At 42.2% G+C, this 11,922-nt stretch overlaps 1 protein-coding gene across 2 annotated transcripts; it reads left to right on the top strand.

Moving 5' to 3' along the window:
• The first annotated feature begins 735 nt into the window (after positions 1 to 735).
• LOC139401011 (tetratricopeptide repeat protein 39B-like) lies at positions 736 to 11,708 on the top strand. Of its 2 annotated transcripts, XM_071145536.1 has the most exons (17): positions 736 to 800; positions 1,400 to 1,504; positions 1,728 to 1,859; positions 2,301 to 2,377; positions 6,258 to 6,387; positions 6,979 to 7,084; positions 7,330 to 7,395; positions 7,691 to 7,799; positions 8,348 to 8,415; positions 8,496 to 8,555; positions 8,814 to 8,975; positions 9,732 to 9,823; positions 10,040 to 10,160; positions 10,257 to 10,368; positions 10,539 to 10,656; positions 10,815 to 10,931; positions 11,027 to 11,708. In XM_071145536.1, exons 1-17 carry the CDS (start codon positions 760 to 762, stop codon positions 11,139 to 11,141), a joined length of 1,731 nt encoding a protein of 576 aa, XP_071001637.1. In that variant the 5' UTR covers positions 736 to 759; the 3' UTR covers positions 11,142 to 11,708. The 2 variants fall into 2 exon arrangements, with proteins under 2 accessions (XP_071001637.1, XP_071001636.1); XM_071145535.1 differs by lacking the exon at positions 1,728 to 1,859 and having other exon boundaries at positions 764 to 800.
• The last annotated feature ends 214 nt before the right edge of the window (positions 11,709 to 11,922 follow it).

Genomic DNA, 11,922 nt, shown 5'->3' with positions numbered 1-11,922 from the left:
CTAGCAGTCAACTGTGGCATTGTTGTCACCTTAGCTTGTTATATAACTTCTGAGTGATAGGAACCATGAGCACCACCACCAATCAGCCTACACCACTGCGCACACACCCGTCATTACTATGACAACTAGCATAGCCATGTCAGCAAATGACTGCAGTCTGAACACACACCCATCCGATTTGGTCACTTGTAACTTGCGGTTTGGACAGTCAGTATTCCAAAGCGGATTTGAAAAGCAAAACTGATTTGAGCGTAAAGGCCTGCAGTGTGAACAAGGATTAATAAACCCCTCACTGTAAGGGACTTCTTTGTTATTGCCTTCCCTTTGAAGTAATAACTGATTAGAAACACCTCAGGGAAGAGGGTAAGGAAGGATACACTTAAGGAACTTGAACGAGGCCCAACATTCTCAATTATCGAATGGGAATCCTGTGACAAATGCACTGCTATACCATCGCAGTGAATTTATTTTTCTTCTTTGGTATTTCGATTGATTCTCAGGAGGTTACGTTTACACTTATCCCATGTCTCATATTTGGCCACTAATTGGCCTATTGACCAATCAGATCAGCTCTGAAAAAGAGCTCTGAAAAAGAACTGATGTGAAAAGCTCCAATGGGATTGGTCAAAAGACCAGTTAGTGGAGAGAAATATGAAAATTGGTCTGCCTGTATAAACACAGCCAAAGGGCTTGCAGTTTGGCTAGGCACTGATGATGGCTCCTTGTGCAGTTGATAAACTTGATTTCCTTGACTTTCAGATGGACCCAGAGGATCCCTTTCTCCTGGTACCTGATAAGATGTAAGTCTCCTACTTCACAAGTCTATGCTAAGATACACACTGATTTAGATCTTCCCTCTATGTAAAAAGAGCTATGTAACCATAGTTACAGTATTAATGCCTACAGCACAAATCTCAGCCGATGCAGACACATTCAACGTTGTGTTCTGTGTCTAAACATACATTTAATACGGTCTGCCACATGCTGTGATTGCTATAGCCCCCATACTCAACTGGTGGACTGCAATCCGGACCCAGAACAGGGTCAATATGGACTCAAGTTTTTTTTAGGAACTCTGTTGGGATTCGACCCCTGGTATCATATAAACACACAAGACATGGAAGAGTGTCGAATTACAGGAAAGTAGCTTTAAAGTTTCTAAATTCTCAACGCCAGCAAGAGGGGTTTGAACCGTTTGGAATGGCATGGGTTGTGAGTTTTATTTTATTACGCCAATAAATGACCTTTGCCGCCTAGGACATTTTGTTACCCAACCTTCTCAAATAGTACTTGAGTAACCCTTTGGCTGATTTTGACAGGACTCTAGAAATGACATCCATGTGTGGAACATTACTGGAGAAATACTACACCTGATCTGCACTTCTGTTTCCCTTCCCAGGAAATCCCAGATGGATTTAGAGACTGCGTTGCAGGATAGTGCCAAAGCCCTTGACCTCTTCCTCAACAACCGGTTCTCAGATGCCTTGGATCTCCTCAGACCCTGGTATGTCCCAGTCAACTTCATCATAGCTTGCCTTGAGGCTTTACATGCTTTAAGATGAACTGCTCATGTCTGTCTCTAATAGTGATATTGTCCTAATTGGCTACCAGAAACTGTCCACTTTTTCTGTGTATATTCATTGGTTGGTCACATTGGATCCATTTCTCAATAAAAGTGCTTCTCGAGTTTCTTATGTTTTCTGAAGGGCTTTGTCATGTTCTCACAGGAGGAGCCAGAGTATGTACCACGCTGTGGGCTACAGCAGCATGCTGGCCATGCAGGCGGGCATGACCTTTGAACCCAAGGATGTTGAAAAGGCCATGACTGCTCTGAAGGAGTCTCTGCAGACGTGCCAGATGTATGGTTTTGCTTCTCTCATAGAAATGACATGAATGTAGGGCATCTCGTTCTATAGAGTTTCAATTGCCAATGCATTGAAGAAGCTTTATCTCACACGTCAGATTCAGACATTGTTGGGCAGTGGCAGGACTTAAAGGATTGAATCGAAACAATAGCTAAGCGGACACCCCGCCTCTGTTTTGGTAAAAAGCTGAAGGATGGACCTGGAGTAATCTAACAATGGATGATGCAAGGACTGTTAGTTTGCAAACATTGGAGTTACCCCATCAGAACCCAAAATTTACATTTGGTTATGACAGTTGAACTAAGCTCTTGAGGCATTTATCTGTGTTATATTCTTCAAGAATCAATCGTAGTGTACATATTATACATTTTTGTCCAAAGGTGGATGTAGCAACTAAGGATTCTAACTTTAACACAGTACGTTATCTCATCACAGGTTCCGGAAGAAGACTACCATGGTGGAGGCCATCACTGAGATGTTTTACAAGCAGCCAGCTGACGACTTAACTGAAGGTGTGATTGGCTACCATCTCCGTGATGGTTGTAGGTTAAAGGATGATATCAATATGTCGACATCTAGACATCCATACATGTAGTATGCGTCATCCATACATGTAGTATGCGTCATCCATACATGTAGTATGCGTCATCCATACTGAAATATACGTGTTTCATGACTGGCCTTTTGATTGATTTCATGTGTTTATTGTTTGGGTTGTCATACTTCAGGATGCCCAGCACACATGGGGTTAAAATACTATTTTCTGTATCAAAATTATAATATACAGTGGGGCAAAAAATTATTTAGTCAGCCACCAATTGTGCAAGTTCTCCCGCTTAAAAAGATGAGGCCTGCAATTTTCATCATAAGGTACACTTCAACTATGACAGACAAAATGAGAAGAAAAAAAATCCAGAAAATCACATTGTAGGATTTTTTATGAATTTATTTGCAAATGATGGTGGAAAATTAGTATTTGTTCACCTATAAACAAGCAATATTTCTGGCTCTCACAGACCTGTAACTTATTCTTTAAGAGGCTCCTCTGTCCTCTACTCGTTACCTGTATTAATGGCACCTGTTTGAACTTGTTATCAGTATAAAAGACACCTGTCCACAACCTCAAACAGTCACACTCCAAACTCCACTATGGCCAAGACCAAAGGAGGACCAAAGGACACCAGAAACAAAATTGTAGACCTGCACCAGGCTGGGAAGACTGAATCTGCAATAGGTAAGCAGCTTGGTTTGAAGAAATCAACTGTGGGAGCAATTATTAGGAAATGGAAGACATACAAGACCACTGATAATCTCCCTCGATCTGGGGCTCCACGCAAAATCTCACCCCGTGGGGTCAAAATGATCACAAGAACTGTGAGCAAAAATCCCAGAACCACATGGGGGGACCTAGTGAATGACCTGCAGAGAGTTGGGACCAAAGTAACAAAGCCTACCATCAGCAAGGGCATTGAAGATGAAACGTGGCTGGGTCTTTCAGCATGACAATGATCCCAAACACACCGCCCGGGCAATGAAGGAGTGGCTTCGTAAGAAGCATTTCAAGGTTCTGGAGTGGCCTAGCCAGTCTCCAGATCTCAACCCCATAGAAAATCTTTGGAGGGAGTTGAAAGTCCGTGTTGCCCAGCAACAGCCCCAAAACATCACTGCTCTAGAGGAGATCTGCATGGAGGAATGGGCCAAAATACCAGCAACAGTGTGAGAACCTTGTGAAGACTTACAGAAAATGTTTGACCTCTGTCATTGCCAACAAAGGGTATATAAACAAAGTATTGAGAGAAACTTTTGTTATTGACCAAATACTTATTTTCCACCATAATTTGCAAATAAATTCATTAAAAATCCTACAATGTGATTTTCTGGAGAATTTTTTTCTCATTTTGTCTGTCATAGTTGAAGTGTACCTTAGGATGAAAATTACAGGCCTCATCTTTTTAAGTAGGAGAACTTGCACAATTGGTGGCTGAATAACTTTTTTGCCCCACTGTATGCACAGTATAGTTTATTTGGAAAGTTTTCAGACCCCATTACTTTTTCCACATTTTGTTAAGTTATTCTAAAATTCAATCTACACACACAATTCAATCTACACACACAATACCCCATAATGTCAAATAAAAAATAGGTTTTGAGAAATGTTAGCTAATTTAAAACAAAAACTGATCGTGTTTACGTACATGTTCAGACCCTTTACTCAGGACTTTGTTGAAGCACCTTTGGCAGCGATTACAGCCTTGATTCTTCTTGGGTATGTGCCTCCACACAATCCTGTTTTGGTGCTCTACGGACAATTTGTTTGACCTCATGGCTTGGTTTTTGCTCTGACGTGCACTGTCAACTGTGGGACCTTATATAGACAGGTGTGTGCCTTTCCAAATCATGTCCAATCTATTGAATTTACCACAGGTGGACCCCAATCAAGTTGTAGAAACAGCTCAAGGATGATCAATGGAAACAGGATGAACCTGAGCTCAATTTCAAAGGGTCAATAGCAAAGGCTCTGAATACTTCTGTAGATACATTTCTATGTTCTGCAAAAATGTCTAAACCTGTTATTGTGTGTAGATTGACAAATGTATTTAATCAATTTCAGAATAAGGCAACGTACAGTGCCTTGCGAAAGTATTCGGCCCCCTTGAACTTTGCGACCTTTTGCCACATTTCAGGCTTCAAACATAAAGATATAAAACTGTATTTTTTTGTGAAGAATCAACAACAAGTGGGACACAATCATGAAGTGGAACGACATTTATTGGATATTTCAAACTTTTTTAACAAATCAAAAACTGAAAAATTGGGCGTGCAAAATTATTCAGCCCCCTTAAGTTAATACTTTGTAGCGCCACCTTTTGCTGCGATTAAAGCTGTAAGTCGCTTGGGGTATGTCTCTATCAGTTTTGCACATCGAGAGACTGAATTTTTTTCCCATTCCTCCTTGCAAAACAGCTCGAGCTCAGTGAGGTTGGATGGAGAGCATTTGTGAACAGCAGGTTTCAGTTCTTTCCACAGATTCTCGATTGGATTCAGGTCTGGACTTTGACTTGGCCATTCTAACACCTGGATATGTTTATTTTTGAACCATTCCATTGTAGATTTTGCTTTATGTTTTGGATCATTGTCTTGTTGGAAGACAAATCTCCGTCCCAGTCTCAGGTCTTTTGCAGACTCCATCAGGTTTTCTTCCAGAATGGTCCTGTATTTGGCTCCATCCATCTTCCCATCAATTTTAACCATCTTCCCTGTCCCTGCTGGAGAAAAGCAGGCCCAAACCATGATGCTGCCACCACCATGTTTGACAGTGGGGATGGTGTGTTCAGGGTGATGAGCTGTGTTGCTTTTACGCCAAACATAACGTTTTGCATTGTTGCCAAAAAGTTCAATTTTGGTTTCATCTGACCAGAGCACCTTCTTCCACATGTTTGGTGTGTCTCCCAGGTGGCTTGTGGCAAACTTTAAACGACACTTTTTATGGATATCTTTAAGAAATGGCTTTCTTCTTGCCACTCTTCCATAAAGGCCAGATTTGTGCAATATACGACTGATTGTTGTCCTATGGACAGAGTCTCCCACCTCAGCTGTAGATCTCTGCAGTTCATCCAGAGTGATCATGGGCATCTCTGATCAGTCTTCTCCTTGTATGAGCTGAAAGTTTAGAGGGACGGCCAGGTCTTGGTAGATTTGCAGTGGTCTGATACTCCTTCCATTTCAATATTATCGCTTGCACAGTGCTCCTTGGGATGTTTAAAGCTTGGGAAATCTTTTTGTATCCAAATCCGGCTTTAAACTTCTTCACAACAGTATCTCGGACCTGCCTGGTGTGTTCCTTGTTCTTCATGATGCTCTCTGCGCTTTTGACGGACCTCTGAGACTATCACAGTGCAGGTGCATTTATACGGAGACTTGATTACACACAGGTGGATTGTATTTATCATCATTAGTCATTTATGTCAACATTGGATCATTCAGAGATCCGAACTGAACTTCTGGAGAGAGTTTGCTGCACTGAAAGTAAAGGGGCTGAATAATTTTGCACGCCCAATTTTTCAGTTTTTGATTTGTTAAAAAAGTTTGAAATATCCAATAAATGTCGTTCCACTTCATGATTGTGTCCCACTTGTTGTTGATTCTTCACAAAAAAATACAGTTTTATATCTTTATGTTTGAAGCCTGAAATGTGGCAAAAGGTCGCAAAGTTCAAGGGGGCCGAATACTTTCGCAAGGCACTGTAACAATGTGGAAAAAGGGAAGAGGTCCTGAATATTTTCCGAATGCACTGTTTCCATGTACTACATCCACATTGGTTTAAATGTGTGGGTCTGTTCTGGACTTTTGACTGACAGGCATCTCTCTTTTTTCTCCCCTTTCCCGCTACAGAGGAGATGCATGCGGAGTTGTGCTATGCTGAGGCGCTATTGCAGAAGGCTGCACTCACTTTTCTGGACGAGAGCATGATCAGCTTCATCAAAGGAGGCATGAAGATCCGCAACAGCTTTCTGATCTACAAGTGGGCAGTTTAAAAATATATATATATTTTTTTCTTCACACGACTTACCCTGGTCTTGCCTGGTTTCACATGAACTGGTTGATGATATAATGTGAAAAGGATATTATGTTTCGTGTTTGGGTAGTCCAGCCACAGGTGGCTGGTGACACCTTAATTGGGGAGGACAGGCTCAAAGTAATGGCTGGAATGGCATCAAGCACATCAAACGTGGTTCCCATATTTTTGATACCATTCACTCCATTCCAGTTTATTATTAGCCGCCTCTACCATCCCCTCACCAGCCTCCTGTGCTTTCAGTATATGAATGACTGTTCTCAGAATTGATGCACTAGAAAGAAATTATCAAGCAGTGATTGTTTTTAGCAGGGTCACATTTGAGAGTCAAGTATTTTGGGAGATCTTGCATGGTTGCTAGTGTACTCAAGTTCATAGTTCAATATGTAATTCTGTCCATGAGCTGCTGTTGTCTATGAATGTTCTGTATTATGTCATGTTTTGTGTGGACCCCAGGAAGAGTAGCTGCTTCATTAGCAATGTCTAATGTGGATCCTTATAAAATAACCAAATGCCTGTTTGGCTCCTCTCTACAAGGGAATGTGATGTTATGTCAACCATGGCAAAGAACCAGTCTGACCAGATGAGCACACAAACTCACTTCAGGAGCGGTGTGAACATGGGCATTGGTTCATTTAACTTGGTAAGAGCGTTGGTGTTTAGTGCTTCAGCGTTATGGGTGAGGTAGAAGATGGTAGGACAGGCAGATTAATAAGAGTTGCTAAAGCGGTCAAATGTAAGATTACAAATGTTTTTTCTCAACTCAAAAATGATGAATGTTTTTATTTTCTATTGGCTGTTTTTTCTTTGACATGGAAGGGGGATTTTTGTTTTGTGGTCCTCAGATGCTGAGGTCACTATCTTCACCATTTGGTTTTCCTCTTTCAGTATTTGTCTCTCTTGCCGAGCAAGGTCCTCAGACTACTGGAGTGGATGGGTTTCTCTGGAGACCGGGTAGGTGACGAGGAGCAGTCTCACCACTTCTCTCTCTGACAGACTATTCAGCATCACACTCCGGTCGCTTTGGCAAAATACTCCTTTTCTCTTGGATAGTCCGAGTGGGGAGTCTATTTTTCTTCAAAGTAATTATTGTCCCCCAAAAACTGAGTGCTTGCATAAGTAAAACAAATAATACATCTGTAAATGTTTGAAATGATACATTTCTTTAGTTTACTTCCCATTATGTCTCATAATTAAGCCAATGACGATGCAATGAAGTGGATGTTGTTGATAGAGGCTTGTTGTGCAGGAAGTGGGTCTGTCCCAGCTGAGGGAGGGGGCAGCCAGCAACAGCCTGCGCTCCATCCTCAGCACTTTGTGCCTCCTGATGTACCACCTCTACATCAGCGTCATACTGGGTAAGGTACAGATCTAGGATCAGCTTTCCTTCCCCGAAACCTTACCATAACCTCGGAACCCTAAATTGGGGAAAACCCAAAAAGGACCCAAGACCTGTGTCTAAGGGCAACATTTGACCTACTCCTTAAATGCCACACAGGCCACTGGAGTTTTGAGGATAAAGGATGCCCTCTGGTGGTGGTGATGCTAAACTGTTCCATTGTTACTACAGTACTGTGATCATCAACTGTCGCTGTCACGCTTTACAAAGTCACTTTGTCTTCAGTTGGTTTCTTATGTGAAGAGCATTTAACCCATTTGTATGGCCTATTAGGCTGTGTTTACACAGGCAGCCCATTTGTGATCTTTTTTCCACTCATTTATCTTTTGACCAATCAGGTCTTTTCACATCAAATCTTTTTCAGAACTGATCTGATTGGACAAAAGACGAATTATTGAAAAAGACAGGCAGAATTGGACTGCCTGTTTAAATGTATCCTTAGATAATGGGTTTTAATTTACAACAGCCATTGGGGTTGATTGATGCCTTGTCTTTCCTTCTCTATAGGTACTGGTGAGGCAAACCTGGAAGAGTCTGATGTTCTTCTGGAGCCCTACATTGAAAAGTTCCCCAATGTAAGTGAACAGTCCCCCTCCAGCAAGGTCTTCCCACTTGCTCATCTCCTCCGTTAACATCGACTGTGGTTGTACTCTAGGGGGCCCTCATTCTCTTCTACCAGGCCAGGATTGCTGTGCTCAAGGGTAACTTTGAATTTGTGAGTAATCTCCCTTTTTAAGAATGGCATTTCATACATTTTCCTGGGTAGTATTCATTAGGTACCAAATGGAAGAAAACATCATTGGGAGCAACTTCCTAAACTTGTCCAATGAGAAACGCTTGTGTTCTGTTACAAAGCATTTTGCTATGCTGTGCCCTAATGAATATGACCCTGTCTGCTATGTTACAAGTTATAAAATTGACCCCTCTGTCTAACAAGAACCATATCTCCTTGTTTTGTGTATCTGTCCGCCAGGCCCAGAAGAAGTTCCTGGAGTGCATAGCGGCGCAGCAGGAGTGGCGTCAGATCCACCATCTGTGTTACTGGGAGCTTATGTGGTCCTACTCCTTCCAGCAGGACTGGCTGGAGGCATACCAGTATGCAGACCTTCTCTGCAAAGAGAGCAAGTGGTCCCAGGTATAGTACACCTGTAGCAGCCTGACTAAAACATTGAGGATGGAGTTCCCAGGTATAGTACCCCTGTAGCAGCCTGACTAAAACATTTAGGATGGAGTTCCCAGGTATAGTACACCTGTAGCAGCCTGACTAAAACATTTAGGATGGAGTTCCCAGGTATAGTACACCTGTATGGTAGCAGCCTGTGACTAAAACATTTAGGATGAAGTTCCCAGGTATAGTACCCTGTAGGTATAGTACACCTGTAGCAGCCTGACTAAAACATTTAGGATGAAGTTCCCAGGTATAGTACACCTGTAGCAGCCTGACTAAAACATTTAGGATGGAGTTCCCAGGTATAGAACACACACTTTTTGTTGTTGCATACACTGGAAAGGTGCAGTGAAATGTGTTCTTTTACAGGGTCTGCCATAGTGGTACGATGCCCTCTGGTGCAGATTAGGATCAAGTGGACATCGATAGATTTTTCACCTTGTGTACATGAACCAGTGACATTTCGGTTACTGGCCCAACACTAACCGCTAGGCTACCTGCTGCCCTAGCAGCCTAACTAAAACCATTTTACTTCCCGGTCAACAGATTAAGGTCCTTTTCCAGTAACTCTCCTTCTACACTTTAAAAAATGTTTTTATCCATCCCTTACGGTCTTTCCTCCTTGCTCTTTACAGCTCCCCCATGTTCTAAAACTGGCATAGTCCCTGGAGGTCTGGGTACAGATGGCTCATATTCATTGTGACTTTTGTTCTCTCCTGGCAGGCTGTATACGTGTTCCAGAAAGCTTCCATCCTCAGCATGATGCCAGAGGAGGAGGTGAAGAAAACTGGGGAGAATGTGGAACAGTTGTTCAGGTATGTGTTGTCAATAAAGACATTTTATTTGTATGGCACCCAAAGATACTATACAACTTGAAAGAAAGTAGGACCACACCCAAAAACATATGACTATTTTCAGGATGGCATAAATGTAATATTTCCATGAATCATAAACTGAACAGAAGGCACTATTACAAAGGGAAGGTGGGTTGTTAAGGTTTATAGCTATGGCTACTTTCGTGTGTCTTATAGGCAAGTGGAGAGCCTGCGGCTGCGGATTGCAGGGAAGTCTATCCCAACAGAGAAGTTCGCCGCAAAGAAGGCTCAGCGATACAGCGCCGCAACCCCAGTGACGCTGGTGATTCCTGCCGTGGTGAGAACTCTTCTTTTTTATTTATTTAGTCAAAGCAATATATGTGAACTTTTAAAATGTGGTATTTAGGTCTAAAATGCATTTTCCTCATGACAGGAAATGATATACGTTTGGAATGGCTTCACCATCATTGGCAAAAGGCCTGAACTGACAGAGAGCATTCTGGTCACTATCGAGAAAGCAGAGGAGCAACTGAAGAATGACCCAAGTGAGTTTACCTTCACAATGCTCTAGGTCTAATTTATGGGACTCAAGGGGGGTCTCAAGGGGGGGGGGGGGGTGGTCAGGTGTGGTAGAAATGCCAGGGCTGATTTCTGGTCCATCAGCCCCTGTCTAATACAGAATAATCTAGTTTTTTTTCTTTCTTTCCTCTCCCAGATCCATCAGAGTACCACGTGGATAACCAGTGCATGGTCCAGATGCTGAAGGGGCTGTGTCTGCGACACCTGGGCCACCTGGACCAGGCCCAACTCTGCTTCACACACGTAATCTCCAGGTAAGGCTATTATCGCCATTCACTGATCATTGAGGAATGTGGTTTGTGTGGCTCCTCAGGGGGCAGCCCACCATCTACTAAGACTATTGATGCACCCAAATGTAATAGATCTGTTGGCTTTCTTACAATCTGATTGTTGTGGTGATTTGTTTTGACAGTGAAAACCGGATCAAGCATGACTGCTACCTGGTGCCATACAGCATGTATGAACTGGGTCTTCTCTATAAGCAGCAAGGAGACTTGGGGAAGGCTACCACCACCATAGAAAATGCCAAGTAAGTGTCAATTGAAACCAGCACTACTTTAGATGCATTGTTTACTGCCTAGGATGAAGAGTGAATGTTATTAAGACATATCTGGATGTTTACAGGCTGAACTACAAGGGTTATAGCATGGAGTCGAGGCTACACTTCCGTATCCATGCTGCCCTTAACACAATGGGGACCTCGGTGGCCAAACTTCCACCCCACCGCACGTCAGCTTGAGGACGTGAGGGTAAAAGGCACCACTGCCAACGAGGAATTGCTGAATATCTTGTTTCCATTCTACCTTGATATGGAGGTGTACAGACTTGAAAGAGTCTTGATTATAGTACACTTAGAAAAAGCCTGCACTTAAAATGTAAACGTTGCAATATGACAAATTGAGTCTTTTCTGTAGGGCCGACTCATGACTAGAGATTTGAGCGCATAACTCATTTTAAGCACAAATTTTCCATTGTAATCGATGCATGATTTACAAGAAACATGTGAGCTGCACACTTGGATCTTAAGTTAGGATATGGCCTAAATGTTTTGGGTTTAGCCTTTTGATTTGAGTCTGTAAAGACATGTACCTGTACGGTTTCTGTTCTCTTATACTTCTGCTCTATACACATTATGCTGTTATACATTCTGCTCTGTTTAATTTTCTGCTAATTTAACCAATTTACATTTGAACACATGGTTCTTTATTATCCACGTATGAAGGTGCACTGGAAATGCGACGTTTTACCTGTCATTGTACGAAGTATTTACTCAAAAGATTTTGAAAAATAAAACTGTTGGCATGAATGAATGAGATTTTTATTTTTTGCATGAATTGTCTGCCATTCATTCACTGACAATTAGATCCGACAATGAGCCCACTTGTCACTATCAGATCTCAATAACAACGCATCACACCTACAAAACTGCACATTACTGCTGTCTGCGCAGCAAACTATAACTGTTCAGTCAGTTTTCAGAGGATGCTTTTTGTTACTATTCAGTACTGTATCAAAATCAG

This window comes from Oncorhynchus clarkii, unplaced genomic scaffold, assembly GCF_045791955.1.
Source record: "Oncorhynchus clarkii lewisi isolate Uvic-CL-2024 unplaced genomic scaffold, UVic_Ocla_1.0 unplaced_contig_14075_pilon_pilon, whole genome shotgun sequence".
Taxonomy (NCBI): domain Eukaryota; kingdom Metazoa; phylum Chordata; class Actinopteri; order Salmoniformes; family Salmonidae; genus Oncorhynchus; species Oncorhynchus clarkii.
This window is presented reverse-complemented; position numbering and strand designations above follow the sequence as displayed.

Bases quoted from the DNA above. Each gene is read 5' to 3' on its own strand.
- LOC139401011 (XM_071145536.1), top strand. From the start codon at position 760: ATGGACCCAGAGGATCCCTTTCTCCTGGTACCTGATAAGAT. The intron at 2,378-6,257 runs GTGTGATTGGCT...TTCCCGCTACAG, and splicing joins AGCTGACGACTTAACTGAAG to AGGAGATGCATGCGGAGTTG. The intron at 10,161-10,256 runs GTGAGAACTCTT...TCCTCATGACAG, and splicing joins CGCTGGTGATTCCTGCCGTG to GAAATGATATACGTTTGGAA.